Source organism: Chionomys nivalis, chromosome 10 (assembly GCF_950005125.1).
Source record: "Chionomys nivalis chromosome 10, mChiNiv1.1, whole genome shotgun sequence".
In the NCBI taxonomy this organism is placed as follows: Eukaryota; Metazoa; Chordata; class Mammalia; order Rodentia; family Cricetidae; genus Chionomys; species Chionomys nivalis.
In genome coordinates this window covers 46,139,792-46,157,409 of record NC_080095.1, presented here as the reverse complement: position 1 = coordinate 46,157,409, position 17,618 = coordinate 46,139,792, and the positions used below count along the sequence as shown (strand labels likewise).

The window sequence follows — 17,618 nt, the reverse complement described above, 5'->3', positions numbered from 1 at the left end:
TTTGCTTTTTTCAGGGAAGGACAGCCATAACCTACCCTAAGTTACAACATTCCTTTCATAAACTGTTTCATATATCTTTAGACTGTGTTAAGCTATAGAAAGTTCTTTGTTGTGTATATATCCATCTGGGGCAAGCTGCTGTGGAGTGGGAGGAAGAGGTGTGGGCCTTGAATAAAGTTATATCTGAAATCAATAGCAGTACCACTTAGCACGGCCATCAAATGCAACCATTTGGCAAATTTCAAAAGAAATATGCCACTTTAACCTTAATTTTTTAATGAGAGCATAAAGAACCCCTAATTGACAAATTATATGCACACCTAGACTGGCTAATAAAGGAGTTGAATTTAACTCATTTCCACTAGAAAAATCTTTCATAGCCAGTATTATAAGAAGTTATTATAATCAGTATTACAAAAGTTATTACCATCAAAGGTAAATATTACAGATAAGAATTTTTCTTTTCTCCTTGTTAACACATATATAATAAAAATCATTACAATAGAATATTCAATTTTAATTTCACTTTGATTTTGTTATTATTAAAGTACAGACATAGAAAATATTTTAGATTAAGGATTAATATTCAAAACTGAATATACAGTATTGAATTTCTTTCATGTATAGTCATCCTTCAATAACTGTAATAAGTTCTTATCAAGACCTCCATACATCCAAATCCCAAAGAGATTCAATTCTCATGTAATAAAATGGCATATACTACTTACATACAGCCTAAGTACATCCAACCATATACTCTATATTGTCTCTAGCTTAATAGGCAAGTGCTCTACCATTGAGCCACATCTGCAACCCTCATCTATATTTTATTACTATTTTATAACCTAATGCAATATGAATGCTATGTAAATAATTGCTGTATTGTATTCCATGAGGAATAATGACAAGGAAATAAAGATCACATGTGCAGTACAGATATAGTTGGTAGTGCTGGTGTTTTGTGTTGGTTTTCTCTCCTCCTTTTTTTCTTTTCCTTTTGATCCACAGTGTGTTGAATCTGCAGATTTGAAACCCACAGACATGGAGGGCCACCTGGACTGATCTCAAATACACATAAATTGCTTTGAGTATTATCTTTGTCCAATTTTTAATATTGTACCTTAAATATTTTTCTGGAACTCATTATTTTTTAAGTAAAAATGAATTAAATATATCTGAAAAATGTAATAAACTTTTACTAACATGTTGTGATAGCCAAGATAAATAAAACCTTTTCTCCTAATCCTCAGGAGCTTGCCCATTAAGCATACTTATCTTACAGTCCATATTATAAGCCCTAAATTACTGAGTTTGTGCTCTTTCTGCAGGTCCAGTCCAGGTGCAGCAGCAAGGAGAACATTCTCAGAGCCAGTAAGTAGTCACCATTCCAGGTAGGCTACCAAACTATGTACACTGTGGCTCAACAGAATAGAGAGCTAAAGAATGATGAAAAAAATGAAGATGAGCAATGATGAAAGTTTATATCAAGAATATGAATTTTATAAAATCCACCATCTGAAAATTTTCTTAATATCAATATAAATAAATGTCTCCCCAAATCTAATTATTTTTGCAAGCTGAATGGAATTTGATGTATTTAACTTAAGGTGAAAGTGAGCTCCTCTGTGACCTTAACGTGAAGAATCTGCCCCTTTAATAATCTCATTGCACAAATGATTTAATGACAGACTACATAAAAATAACCCTAATGTAAGTCCATGAACTCCAGAGAGGGAGAAGCAAGCTGGGCATACATGATTGTAGCTTCAGCACTTAAGGCTGAAGAAGGAAGATCCTAAGCTTTGGGCCAGCCTGTGCTATATCATGAGACCACGTCTCAAAAGTGGGTTGGTGTGGGTAGGTAATAAACAATAATTTTGTCAATATGATTTCCAAAAGATTTTACTTTCACAGGCAAAATGTTATAGAACATTGTTCCTGGTCCAAGAATAGAAAATCCTTAAGCTCTCTTTTGGTTTGAGCACTACAATATTAACTTGAAGGTCACTAAACTTTGTATATTCATTTCCTTGTTTTAGAAAAATGAAACTGTGAATAGGTTTTTTTTTAAAAAAACTAGTATCTTTTAAAAAAAAAACTAGTATTCTTAAAGTGAAATCCTATTGAGAAATTTCCCATTAAAGCTTTGAGATCCTCCAGAGAAAATTGCTGCATAATGTTAATTGTTTTATTATTTTTCTGTCTCTTAAAAATTTGATGACATCATTCAATCTTTTTCCTATTGGTTTTCAGTAGATGTACAGGATGAGCAGAATTAAATAGGTTTGCTAGATACCCACACTAATGGCAGTTTATACTATAGTAGAATGTCAGTGTTATTTAGCAATCAAAGCATACTTGGAGAGACAGCTCGATGAGGGGGGAAAAGAAAGTCATAGCCATATGCACAGCTATTCCCAGCACTGTGAGGAATGGAGACTAGAGGATTCTGGAACTTGCTCAAGTATCCACCCAGGATAACGACGATGGGGAGAAGGCACGCTCCAGGTTCAAGGAAAGCACCTTTCTCAAGGGAATAAAGTAGAGAATCTATTAAAGCAGGACACCCAGTGTCTACAAATGGCCTCTGCACGCACACATATATGTACACATCACCACACACATATGTACCCTACACATACACAAAGCCATAACTGTTTACTAGTAATATTCACTACAGAAACTTAAGCAGAATTGAGAGTTAGAAATCAACCTAGGGCATAGAATTGGAAAAAGTGGGGCATATTTGAGAACTTCTAATAGGTTAGTGTGTGTATATGTTTATTTTATATGAGTATTCTACTTATTAGAATATTTCTATTTCTGTGTTATGAATCTGTTAACTTCGCTTAAAACCCTTGAGTATTTGTTTGATCATGATGTTTAGATAATACTACAAAAAATAAATTCAGGGCTGGATTGGATATGTATCAGTGGTAGAATGCTTCTCTATTATTCATGAGGCCCCAAGTTCAATCTCCAGCACTGCAAAATAAATTAATTAATAAATTTAAACAAGGGGCTGGAGAGTTAAGAGCATTGGCTGCTCTTCCAAAGGACACAGGTTTAAATCCCAGGACACATGTGGCAGCTCACAACTGTCTGTAACTCTAGTTCCAGGGGATCTAACACCTCCTGCAGACAAATCTATACATTAAATAAAAAGAATACTTTAAAAAATTAAAAACAAAAAAATTAAATAAAAATAAATTTAAATTAGAGCAGATGTGTAGAAATCATATCTTCACAACTTTCCACAATAAGTGACTCTGAGAGAGCCTTTTATAATGAGATATAAAATCTTATACACACTAAGACCTATGTTTGAAAAACCTATGGGTCAGACATGATAGTTGAATGTTCGCTAAAATTAAGCAAAATAGACAAATGAACTTTAAAATTGCACTTTATGATCTATAGTGCATAGTTTCCACCAATTTGTAGTCCTGAAATTATAGGCCACTGAGAGTAATTATGGTGATTAGAAACAAAAAAAAAATACTTTTTGAGGACAAATTCCCTTGAACTTTGTTTTCTGTCTATCACAGACTATATTTCAGTTACCATATTACTATACTAGTGGCTTATAATGAGTTTATATAGGCATCATGGTTGCCCAAGTATTCTTTATTATTTTCTTTGGATAAATAGTCGTATAGATGGGCCTTGTGACTGTTCAGGTCCATATGGAGCCCAAGCAAGATCATAACTTCATAGTTTTGTGATTTCTCTAAATTTGTGTTCTTTCATCTTATTTCCGTGCCAATAACTCGTGTTCATACCCATGGCCTCACCCAAGTTCAGCACTATATTCTTTCTCTAGGTTCAATTTTTTTTTTATGATGAGGTGTGTTTCTGTGTGTGTGTTTATGTGTGTGTGTGTCTTATCTGTGTGAGAACATCAATGCCATGGCACAGGTATGGCGATCAGAAGACAACTCTTGGGAGTCATTGCTCTTGTTCTGTCATGTTAATCCCAAGAATCAAACTCAGGTCATCAGTCTTGGCTGCATGTACTTTACCCACTGAGCCATCATGATGGCCTGTTTCTCTGAACTTAACTACAATATTCCTATTTCTTATATAGACTGCTCTTATATTCCCAATCTTCTCTTTTACAATGTAGTACCATATTGCAATTATATAGAAGCTATTAATGGTTACTCATTCTCTCAATACTAAATACTGCCTCCATTTCTTTTCAGTTTTTTCCATGCATAAACAATCTACCATGTGTGCATAAGCCATCTACCATTTGTTAGGATTCTTTTGTGACACCTCTGAGTTTCCCTTAGTGAGGGTGACTAATCCTTCTTGTATACCCCTAATTAATCATTAATCAAGGAAATGTTCCTGTAGACTTATCTACAGCCCAATCTGATGACATTTTCTCCCCCCCCTTTTTTTTTAGAATTACTTTATTATGTATACAGTATTCTGTCTGCATGTATGCCTGCGTGCCAGAAGAGGGCACCAGATCCCATTATAGATGGTTGTGAGCCACCATGTTGTTGCTGGGAATTGAACTCAGGACCTCTTGAAGAGCAGTCAAATGCTCCTAACCTCTGAGCTGTCTCTCCAGCTCCTGATGACATTTTCTCAATAGAGGTTCCCTCTTCCCAGATGACTCTACCTTTGCAAGGTTTTGCAGCTAAAGCTGAGTCAGGAAGCCTCTCCCAAATGAGAGTGCATGCTTGCCTCTAGCAAGCAGAGCAGACCTGAGAAATTGCTGCTACCAAAATACTATGCTTAATGCTGTTATTTTGCATCTAGAATTACTTCCCAACCTGTCTCAGGGTTTATGTGGATGCAGTTGTCCACATGTTGGCACCATTTGTAACATGAGGGCCTGCTTTGTTGACCTGGTCACCCAGATAGCTTAGCCCCGAAAGAATCACACAGAACTGTATTCATTAAAACACTGCTTGACCCATTAGCTCAGGCTTCTTATTAACTCTTATAGCTTCTATTAACACATTATTCTTATCCATGTTAGCCAAATGGCTCAGTACCTTTTTCAGCGGGGCAGGTCACATCCTTCTTCTTCTGTGTCTGGTCAGGACTGCAGAGGAATGGGCTTCCTTCTTCCCAGAATACTCCTGTTCTCATTGCCTCACCTCTACTTCCTGTCTGGTTGTCCCACCTATACTTCCTGCCTGGCTATTGGCCAATCAGCATTTATTTAAAACATAATTGACAGAATACAGAATTGTCCTGCAACACTCAGGATTATTCATAACTAGGTCTTTCAACTTAAATTAAGCCATAATTGTCTATGTTTAGTTACATGGCTTGGTACCTTTTCTTAGTAAGGCATTTTCATGTTGCTTCCTCTGACGTGCTGACTGACTCTCTGCCTTTTTTCTTCCTAGAATTCTCTTAGTCTAGTTGCCATGCCTATAATTCCTATGTATATTTAAAAATCTTATTTCTAAAGCATTCCAAAATCATGAACTAATCCAAAAGCATAATGCCAGTGCATGTATTAAGTTAAATTAAATGACATATATTACTGACAAACTCTAATGTACTCCATAACTTTTGCTATCTGGGTAGATTTTGCCTTAGACAAAGGGTCACATTCTTTGCTTTTGTATTTTGATTTTCAAGACAGGGTTTTTCTTTAACATCCCTAACTGTCCTAGAACTTCTTTCATAGACCAGGCTGGCCTCAAACTCACAGAGATTCACCTACCTCTGCCTCCTGGGAGTGCTGTAATTAAAGGTGTATTTCCCATCAAGTTTCTTTTGTTATATATGTTATAACAGTGATACAGAAACTCTATGAATGCAGTAGAGAGCTTTGAGATAGTGGATGAGTGCATAAGAGTACTTGCTGTATATGCACGAGGACCTGAGTTTGAGAGCTCAGCACCTACCTTAAAAAGTAAAAAAGCTGTCCATGGCCCTCAATTCTGGGGGCACAGATAGCTGAATCCAAGGTGCTAGCTGGCTAACTAGCCTAAACAAAACAGGGAGCTTCTAGTTCATTGGATAAACCCTGTCTTAAAAGAATGATGCAAGGAACAGTGAGAGAAAATTACCTAAAGTCCTCTTATGTCATCACATGTGTGAGTAGACTCACACCACTACACACACATGGTGTACACAATATACATACCATACAAACAAAAAAGGGGGAAACAATAAATATATTGTTGCAGTCTTAGAGTTATCCCACTTAATTCACAACAAAAGGTTATCCATGGTAGTAGAGTAGAGTCACTGGGAAGGTGGAATCCTTCAGATCCTGATTACGGGCTGGTAAGGGCTAAAAGAATATCGCAGGAAACATCTTGACTATAACACCCAGTAATACAATTTATTTAAGATGTTTTTTCAGAGCAATTAAAATTAAAACTTCCAACACATTATATTTTTGCAATTTTGTTTCCTTTTTGTTCTAAGGTATTTCTCAAGTAAATTTGTTCATATCAAAACGTTTCTTATGTGGCCATTGTAATTCTCAATTATTCTTGGTAAAATTTTACAGTTTGAATCTAAGGATACACAGGTTTCAGTTTCGGCAAATGTATTTTTAAGAATCAGAAACAGGTGGTTATTGTCAGGCCATTCTAGCAAAGCAGATCTGTTCCGCCTTCCACATAAGCAGTAAGTAGTATGAAGGCTGCACAGCTGCGTAAGGCTGATGTTTGCTTCACTCTCCCATGTTGTCTTCCTACCATCGTTGGGCAGAGGCCAAGCTTCCCGCTCATTTCTAGCCTGATTTCTCCATGTCTTATAAGCATTATCCTGTGGTGTCTTCAGCAATGGGATCTTACCATCCAGTTTTAGAGAGCAATTAAGAGCATTGGTAATAACCTTTCTTGTTTTGAAGACCTCAAGGACCTCCTTGACAAACAACTCATGAAGGTGGTGGTCTAACCCTGGCACTGGAACTTTTACTTAATAGCCTATGGCTTCTAGGAGCAGTGAACACCCACAAACAGTACTTCTGTTAAATTCATTTTTATTACTTTTTTTTTTTTTTTTTTTTTGGTTTTTCAAGACAGGGTTTCTCTGTAGCTTTGGAGCCTGTCCTGGAACTAGCTCTTGTAGACCAGGCTGGTCTCGAACTCACAGAGATCCGCCTGCCTCTGCCTCCCGAGTGCTGGGATTAAAGGCGTGCGCCACCACCGCCCGGCTTGCTTTTTGTATTAACTTAAAAATACCAGGGTTTTTTTTAATAGCTCTATTGTACATTCTTAATTATGACTGACCCTCCTCACACCTACTCCTCTCCCCCATCTCCATTCCTCCATCCCCACTTAAACCTTTCTTTCCCATTATTCTCCATTTCATTTTCACATCATCTGTGTTTTACCATCCTTAAATCCCAAAAGATTTTCCCTCTCTCGTGGGCCTTTTCCTACTTTCTTGGCTTCTACAAACTCATACTCACACACAGAGAACCTAGACAGCAATGAGGACCCTAAGAGTCCTCATGGATCTAATCTACATGGATCTAATCTACATGGGAAGTAGAAATCTTCTTGTAGATTCTTTCTATTGAATTTTTTAAAGTCATTATGTTTTTTTGGTTCCAGAATTTCATGCTTAGGTTTTTTTTTCTATGATTTTCTATTTCCTTGTTACACTTCTCAGTTTGCTTTTGTATTGTTTTTCTGCTTTCATTGTCTATATGCATTATCCTTTAGCTCATTTAAACTTCCTCCAAACTATCAAATTTTTTTTCAAAAATTCATACGTTTTTATTTTTTGGCTATTGATTACTAGAATATTACTGTTTCTTTAGTGGTAGTGTTTCTTTGACTTTTGTTTTTGTTTTGCCTTGGACATAAAAAATAGTCATATGGCTGGGCAGCGGTGGCACATGCCTTTAATCCCAGCACTCAGGAAGCAGAGACAGGCAGATCTCTGAGACCACTCTGATCTACAAAGTGAGTTTCAAGACAGCCAGGGGGAAAATAGTCATGTGTTTCAGACTTTACAGATTGGTTTTGGAGAGAAAAGACCCCATCTGTGGTAATATGAGGGTACAAGCTCCATGGAGAATGGCAGCCCCACCTCCAGTAAGGGCAGAGCCTTTTACATTATCAGCTGGGGTCAGCATTAGCAAAGATTTCGTAAGTGCTCCCCAGCCAAGCTGTGAGTGTCTACAGCAATGGGGAAAGTTATTAGAGTAATTGATGATAAAAGTCTCCTGAATCATCCTGGTCTCTTTTCTCCCATAGAGTATGTCACAGCCTTCCTAAGGGGTTCCTTTTTAGTGCCAAGTCAGTCTCATAGGAATGCCTGTGGTAGCAGTAGCACTGTGTCTGATGCACAGTGGCCATGAAGTAACTTTAAAGTCAGGCTGTAGAACACTAGTATACATGGAAAAACCTCAGCTTTTGAGTACAAGCTAGAGCCAGCACCATGCCCAGGGAGCAGGTGCCCCAGCTGAAACACTGGAGTACCAATGCTTTGGGGGCCATCTGGGAAATGTGGAATACAACATGGGCACACACAGAGCTATAGAGCTCTTAAGCATCTACACTGCTACAGCAGTGGCTCCACTGCCCTAGGCACTGGTGATGAAGGAGAAGCTTCAGAGCAGAGTATGCACAGGATTGGAGGAAGAGGGGTTTTACACATCTGCATCACCACAACAAATGTCTCCTCCATTGCCAGTGGTTGTTGGTAAGTTGTCGTGGTGATAAACCTCCCAGGAACTTCTACAAAGTAGGTAACTGGGAAGACTGGTCTCCGTAACTCTCACTCTCCTTTGTTCCTAGTTTTCTTCAGATGTCTCAGGTATGCGAATTGTCACAGTAATCCTTTCTATGTAGTGACTTTTTTCCTTCTTGCTCCACTGTATGGCATTGGTTTATTAAATGAACTATTCAGCCTTCCTCGAACAATTTATGTTCAAGTGTTTGTTGTGGGGGAATCAAAACATTAGTGCTATTATCTTTAATAATTCTTCCACAAAGTTTATGAAATAAATAATAAAATTACTTACAACTTTTATGTTCCTAAGTATTTCCTGTATTAATAAAGTTATGTTGGTATGCCAATATGAATTACTGAGGTTAAAATATCCTTAGACTGTAATTTATCTGTCACCAAATTTGATGAAAAGGCATCATCTGTCATTAAACTAGATATAAACTTCTACGATAATTGATGAAAACTCCTATTTGTAATTCTTAAACAAATGTAAACATGTCAAATAAAGAAGAAGCAGCTTTGAGTTTTTAGATATGTAAACTCCTGACTTTCTCTGTTTAGTGAACTCAGAGAGGTTACTGCTTCACTTTGGAGAAATTAGAATAGCATAAGAAACTGTAGTTAGAACTGGCTCAGCATTGGCCTCCTGCTGAAGGATCTTTTCTGCCAAATTGTATTGCCACTTCTCAAAAATGGGGCATTTGTCCCTGGTTTATAATATGATTGTTTTAAGGGAATCTCACTGTTACCCAGGCTGGCCTTGAATTCTTAATTCTCCTGCCTCAGCACATAATTGCTGGAATTCAAAAACTATACCTCTAAGCTATAATATACTTTTAAATTTTAAATAATTTTATCATAGGGAGATTTTTATTTGAAGACATTACTATTTTATTGAAAATATTTTATTAGATGATAGAAGATAATTCAGTGGCATATACAGGAGATAAATATTCATGAAAATTCTTACTAGAAGGCTGGAGTGTTGGCTCAGAGCATTTGTTGCTCTTGCAGAGAATCTGTGTTAAATTCTCAGCATTCACATTTTGGCTCACAATTTTCTGTAGCTCTAACACAGGGGATCAGACTTTGCATTCTGACCTCTGCAGGCACTATGGTAAACATACTTACATGGAGGCAAAACACTCATACATATTAAATATAATTATTAAAAAGTAAAGGGTGCGCGCCTTTAATCCCAGCACTCAGGAGGCAGAGGCAGGCGGATCTCTGTGAGTTCGAGACCAGCCTGGTCTACAAGAACTAGTTCCAGGACAGACTCCAAAACCACAGAGAAACCCTGTCTCGAAAAACCAAAAAAAAAAAAAAAAAAATTCTTTCTAGAACTATTAAAATAATTATTTTAGAGCAGTGGTTCTCACCTTCCTAATGCTGTGATCCTTTAATACAGTTCCTCATGTTGTGGTGACCCCCCCTACCATAAAATTATTTTTGTTGCTACTTCATAACTAATTTTACTGTGATTATGAATCTTAATGTAAAAATATGACATACAGGATATCTGATATGTGACCCTCAAAGTGGTTGTAACCCATAGGTTGATAACCACTGTCTTTGAGTATATAGTCATTTTCTTACATAGACAAGGAATTTGTTCCAGAACCCTCTGCAGATACAAAATTTCTGGGTACTGAGCACCTTTTATAAAACAGTACTCACATGTAAATTTCATGTGTCCTCCTATATACTTGATCATTTCTAGAGTCCTTATTATTCCTAATACTGTACAAAGACTATGTAAATAGATGCTATACTATATTGCTTAGAGAATATGGTAAGAAGAAAATTTAAGGCTAGTCATAGTGTAGATACCTATAATTTCAGCACTTGAGATAGTTAAGAAAGGGAACTCATGAGTTGAAGGCTAATCTGAGTTGAATAACAAGCTATAGGCTGACCTAAGCAAAACCCTGGAGAGAGATCAGGAAAGAAAGATAATCTGTAATCTTTACATTTTTAGTATAGAAGTATTTTTCAATAAAGATTTCTGCTCTGGGTTTGACTGAACTTGCACGTGCCGATTTGTGGGCTCGGAAGGCCAACTAAAGTCATTTAGCTACATCTCTTGATTTTCTATGATTCTTTGCTTTCTGTACTTCATGTGTAAATTTTCCCACTTTTATTCTAGTTACCTGAATTTAGTCATATTTAAATTCCATCCCAGTGATCTAAATACCCCAGACAATGGTTTCAGAAGATAGAATTGTTTCGTTTATCTTTTTTCTCCTTCTTCACCTATATTTTAGTGCCCACATATAACTGTCAGGGTTTTATTTTTGTCAACATTTCTGTGTTACTGAATTGAAATATACTTAGGAAACCTCTACTGCTATTCAGTTTGTTGAATAGTACCTATGTGAATCACCCAGATGCACTGATACTTCAATTGTATTTTAATAAATAAAACTTGCCTGAAGTTCAGAGAGTAAAGCAGCCACACTGATCAACCTTACAGACCAGGCAGTGGTGACACACATCTTTAATCCCAGTAGCCACACTAGTTTGCCATAGAAACTGGTGGTAGTGGATGCCCGCCTTTAATCCCAGCACTGGAGAGGAATATAAGATGGGACAAGACAGCTCTCACACACAGTCTCATTCTGAGATTCCTGGAGACAGGATCACCATTTCAGACTGAGGTAGAGGTAAAAGCCAGTGGTTGGTTTTTTTGCTTTTCTGACCTTTACGTTGAACCCCAATTTCTGTGTCTGGGTTTTTATTAATCATGCTACATCTAGAACATTAAATTCCCTTCACATTTAAAACATTATAAATTACAAACTTCACTCTTGTTTAGGAATGGATTTGGACAATTCCCAGATAAAGACACCTACCACCAAGCCAAACAACAGGAGTTTGTTTGGGGAGGAGAAAACTCACTTCCACAAGTAGTCCTCTAACCTCCGTACATAAGCAATGCTACAGTTGTGTATCTGTGTGCACGCACACACATGTGTACATGCACACACATATGCACACACACGCACACACAATATTTAAATAACTAATAAATGTGTGGCCAAAACGTTTTTAAAACACACCATTTCAATGAAAATCTCTTAATTGACTTGGATAACAACTATAGTTTTTCGAGTCTTAGTCCTGCATAATGTATTCCATAATCTGGTTTCCACCACTGAACCCAGTTTTAAGAAAATGGTTATGGGCTAGAGAAATAGCTCAGCAGTTAAGAGCCCCTCTGTTCTTACAAAGGATCTAAGTTCAGTTCCCAGCTTCCAAACACACCTGGACTCACATACACAGACACACATGCAAACATGCACACACACACACAAAATATTTTAAAAGAAAATGGCTACAAGCAGAGCTACTATTAGGGTATGTGAGAATGAAAGCAGCTAAGGTTGGGCATCTTTTTTAGCTACTCCTTCCTCGAAACAATTATTTACCTTCACATTTCTTTCTTCCAATAAGCCTTTGAAATGTGGGTTTTTTTTTTTTCACTCTAATCCTTTGAAGGTTTTTCCTTTTAGGGGTGGTGGGAGCATTCATTTTATAGAGTCAATTCTCTGTTAGACTTGTTCACTCTGTATTCTACATAGCAAGATCATTCTTCACAAAGTTAACATAAACCAAATCTATAACTCCCAACTTACATCTTTTTTCTAAAATTCATATTCATATTTCTAGCTGCTGATTATTATAAAGCTCTTCTTGGATACAGATAGCTCACTTTTGACATGACAAAAACAAAATTCGTAGTCTAACGTTCTTCTGATGTCACAAGAATGATGTTTTAACCACCTGGTTGTCCAAACCAAAAATCTTTGTTTTTTTATCCCTCTTCCTTACAGTCATCATTTTTCTTTTTTATAGTGTTGATACCTGTCATATTCCTTTAGTGTTCTGCAGTAAAGACTAAACTTCAAATGGCTTACAAACAGGCTTCTGGTCTCCTCTAAACTTACCTCAGCATTCCATCTTGATTTGGTCACCAGGTACAGAAAACTTTCAATTTTCAAATGGTTCCCTCTTTACTAAATTATTAATCTCCCATCTCTTCTGAAACTTGGATAACTCCTACTTACCCTACATATCTTGTAGACAGCTTTCTGTGACCTCCTAAACATGAACAAAGTATCCCTTCCGTGTTTTTCTGCAGTATCCTGTGCTTTCCCTACTTTTGGGCAACCCTAGTTACAGTGTGATACTAAAGTGTCTGTCTCAGTAAACGGGTTTTACACATGAGTAAGCAAATTAATCCTTTAGGGGGCAGAACAAATGAGGGACGATAGACCATCTAATAGAAATCAGGATGGAAGCACAAAAGGAAAATTAAACAGTGCCAACGACAACCTGCTTGTTAACAAGCACTATTTTTCTTAAGTACTTTATTTCATGTTTCAACTTTGGCCCTTTTCTGTTCACCTATCCCTCACTAGATATGTTTTCTTAGGTCACATTATTGTACCTTGATAATAAAGACATGAAATTTTCTTTTTTTTTAATTATTCCCATGAAATAGAGGGATTTTTTGGTCTGGTTTGAGGCCTCTGGTTTCTACTACACTGTCGATGCTTAGTGCTCAGTGGGGCTCCTCTGGTTATGCTGTTGTTGTCCTATGTTGTGCGAAAGAGAGTTTTAAATAATCTTTTGAATAATATGCTAACTTCAGGTAGCTTTTATTTTTAGGATTTTGGGTTTAGTTTTGGTTTGGTTTGGACTTAGAGACAGGGTTTGTCTGTGTAGCCCTGGCTGTCCTGGAAATTGCTCTATAAACAAGGCTTGTCTCAAACTGATTTTATTTTATTTTTAGAAAAACACTTAATTCTCTCCTACAGCAATATATCCCTTATGTTCTTGATTAGCATTCACTGAATTATGCAAATGTTTGTCATCACTAACACAGTCTTTCTATGCATAACTAAATGTAATTAGCAGCTAAGTGCATAAGAATTCTTTGAGGTACTGTTGAAGAGCTGCCCTTGATTTTCTCACCTAATCTCCAAAATAAATTAATTTTACCTAATGAGTTATCTTTAATATAGCCTTATATACTTTATTTACCAAGTTCACAAATATTTATCCTTGCTTGTGAAACCAAACATTAATACCCTAAGTATTATTTACCTTTAATTTCATTTTGATCAAACTTCTGATTTTTGTAGATTACCACATTTTTTATTTTTTATGAAAAATTTTAACACTCATACTTTGAGTCAATCTTTTTAGTTTCTTCATTGTCAATATTGTAGCTGATGTAGGAAAAAAGACATTGTTACTAAATTATAGAATAGGATATCCCATCCTCATCCATCTAACAGAGACACCATCCTTAAGCATTATACAGACCACAATATCTTTATGAGAACTCCAGGAACAGGTTAAGAAAATGCATTATCCCATGTAAGTACAAAGGTGAAGACAGCACATTGAAATGAGTAAGAATTGGTCCAACTTCGTTGTCACCCTTTCCTCTCAAGCTATCACAGCCCAGCATGATCAGGAGAGAACACCTGCTGTATGGCCTCTCCTTGCTGGGGAAGAGGAGAACATTGTTCAGTGTTCCTCGTTTCAGATGGACTCCCAAAGAATGATTTCTGTCTCATTGCACTAACAAAACCAGCAGGAATTTGATGGCCAGGAATGCAGTAAACAAAGATGAATGGAAGAAGCTAATTGTAGCACCATAAAACCTAGCATGCCACACAATACAAACACCTTTTACAGCAATCAGAAAGAAGTACCTCACTCTTGGCTTCTTCCTCAGAAGAGGTGAAGAATGGAGAGGGCTTCCCAAACCACTGCTTTCTGTCTTACCTGACTGGTACCTGACTGGTGAACTTTGGTTGCTTGAGGGACACTGAGAAGATCCTGCAGCTTATTACAGCATCAAAGAGCCTGCAATTTTGCAGGTAATTATCACAGAAATCAGCAAATTATAAGCTATAAAAAAAGAAGAAAGAGAAGGAGGAAAAGAAATCTAAATGTTCTTAACTGAAAACTTACTTGCAAAGGCCCAGAAAAGATACGCTCCCCCCCCCAAAAGCAGGCCTTAGGAGCCTACCTCCTAGAATCTCTGGCCAACTTGATTGGACAAGGATATTCTGCTGTAGAAAGCCAGTCTGTAAAGAGTGGAAAGTGTGACTATTTTCTCAAATGCATAAAACAGGAGAAGAGGAAGGATCACGGAGCCTACTAAGCAAATGGAAACATGACTCAATCGAAGGACAAAATAAATCAGAATCCAACCAAGAATATTATTATGTGACAGAATCCAAGATAATTATTTTTAAAAACTTGATGATCTAAAAACAAAAGTAACAATTTTAAATTTAAAAAAAAGTACATGAACAAAATTAGAATATCAATAAAGACTTAAACTATATAAAAACAAGTTTTAGAGCTGAAGAAATAGTAACTGAATTGAAATTTTTTTCTGAAGGTTCAGCAGCAGATTTGATCAAGCAAATCAATATACACAAAGATACAGGTCATTTGAAATTCTGGGGTTAAAAAAACAAAGTAAAACAAATCAAAAGACTTTATGGTATGTCATCAATTTAAACATGTGTGTAGAAAAGAAAGGAAGACAGAGAAGAAGGGGAAAGAATAGAGAGAAACAAAGAAAGTAAAGAAAAGAAGAGATGGAGGAGATAGAATTTATCTGAAGAAATATTGACCAAAAACATCCCAAATCTAAATAAAGAAATGCACATGCAAGTACATTAAGCTCAAAGAGCGAAAGCTAGGATAAATCCAAAGAGGCACACATCAAGACATGCTATTTTCAAATTGTCCTAAGCCATGAACAATACAAAACCTGAAAAGGAACAACAACAAATTCATCACACTCAAAGGAGCACCCATAAAAATTGATGTTATCCAGGCGGTGGTGGCGTACAACTTTAATCCCAGCACACCAGAGGTAGGTGGATATCTGTGAGTTCAAGGCCAGTCTGGTCTACAAGAGCTAGTTCCAGGACAGGTTCCAGAGCTACAGAGAACTTCTATCTCAAAAAATAAATAGATAGATAGATAGATAGATAGATAGATAGATAGATAGATAGATAGATAGAGCCAGAAAGAAAAAAGACAAAAAAGAATTGACATCATTAGTTATATTAGGAGATCTTTACAGACCAGAACTCTTTTCAGATTTTTTTTTATCCAGTAAAACCACCCTTCAAAAACAAAAGAGAAGTGAAGATTTCCACAGCTAAACAAAAGCTTAGGGAAGCTTATAAGAAATGCTAAAAAGGGGCTGGAGAGATGGCTCAGTGGTTAAGAGCATTGCCTGCTCTTCCAAAGGTCCTGAGTTCAATTCCCAGCAACCACATGGTGGCTCACAACCATCTGTAATGAGGTCTGGTGCCCTCTTCTGGCCTGCAGGCATACACACAAACAGAATATTGTATACATAATAAGTAAATAAATAAATATTTAAAAAAAAAGAAATGCTAAATAAAGTGATTTAAGTTGAACTAAAATGACACTAGAGTACAGCATGAAAGCATACAGAAATAGAAGTCCGAAAATATGGGAATATAACTCGTGGGAACAGGTTAATATATTGTCTGATATTGAATACTGTACTGCTTTAATGATGGAGTTAATAGTACTTTTAATTTGGGGGTTGTGGAAATTGCTACACAGTGAAGAACACACTAACTGCTTTCCAGAGAACCTGGTTCAGTTCTCAGCACTCATATGGCAGCTCAAAACCTATATCTAATTTTCGTTCCAGAGATCTGACATCCTCTGACCTCTGCAAGTACAAGGTGCACACATGGTACACAGACTTCAGGCTGGCAAAACACTTGTACAAAAATACTTTTTAAGTACTTTATTTTGGCAAAAAAAAAATAAAAGCACAAGATATAGTTATGAAATATGTTAGCTGGTAAACAGTATTGAAATGTCATATGTATTATCAAAACCATAATCAGGTAGGAAGATGTAAGAGTAGGAGAAACCCAGTTTGGGGCCTATTGTTAACAAATGTCTGTTAGCTTTTTGGTATGTTGGTTGGTTGGTTGGTTGGTTGGTGATTGTTTTTTAAGACAAGGTTAGTTGTAGTGTACAGCTCAGACTGGCCTGATGTATATCCCAAGTGCTAGAATTACAGTTATGTCATCATACCCAGTGCAACTAGCTTTTAAAAATCAAATTTTTGTAACTCTGGTAAAAAAAAAATGAACACTAAATTTATTGACTACATTAATGTTCGAAGTTGTATATAGTGTTTATTTGTCTATATAGCCATTTTTTATCAGTTGATATACTCTACACTATGCCATGTGTTCAGCATCTTTGGTCCTAGACTATGCTATTTCCACAGCATCTTTAGTCCTAGGCTATACTATCTCCAGAGCATTTTTAGTCCTCAACTATGCTATCTCCACAGCATCTTTGGTCATAGGCTATAGTATCCCCACAGTATCTTTGGTCCTAGGCTACACTATGTGCTCAACATCTTTGGTCCTAGACTATGCTATCTCCACAGCATCTTTGGTCCTAGGTTATACTATGTGTTCAACATCTTTGGTCCTTAACTATATTGTGCTATATGCACAGCATCTTGATAGTAAGACAGTTTTTCTCCCTGAAAATCTAGTTAGGAAAAGGCACATATAAATAAATATAAAATGCTGTGGAGATAGCATAGTCTAGAACCAAAAATGATGTGGAGATAGTATAGCATAGGACCAAAGATGTTGAGCACATAGTGTAGCCTAGGACCAAAGATGCTGTGGGGATAGCATAGTCGAGGACTAAAAATGCTGTGGAGATAGCATTAATGCAATATTCAAAGAAAATATTAAGAGAATGTTTTATAATACCTCTAAGTACAGGGAAAATGTGTGAACATTTTTTGCTTCATAACAGAGGTACTACTCAAGAAAAATGTTACAAGAATATCATAATGAATTTCTGCATGTTTTTCATCCAGACTCCCCAGA

General features: G+C 36.6%; 1 protein-coding gene across 15 annotated transcripts in view; it reads left to right on the top strand.

The window, feature by feature from the left end:
- The window catches only part of Gphn (gephyrin), a 334,228-nt gene that overhangs the window by 232,389 nt on the left and 84,221 nt on the right, over window positions 1–17,618 (top strand). For all 15 annotated transcript variants that reach the window (XM_057782362.1, XM_057782360.1, XM_057782359.1 and 12 more), the window contains one exon: window positions 1,329–1,371. In XM_057782362.1, coding sequence (XP_057638345.1) covers window positions 1,329–1,371 — 43 coding nt within the window. The remainder of the gene's footprint in view (window positions 1–1,328; window positions 1,372–17,618) is intronic.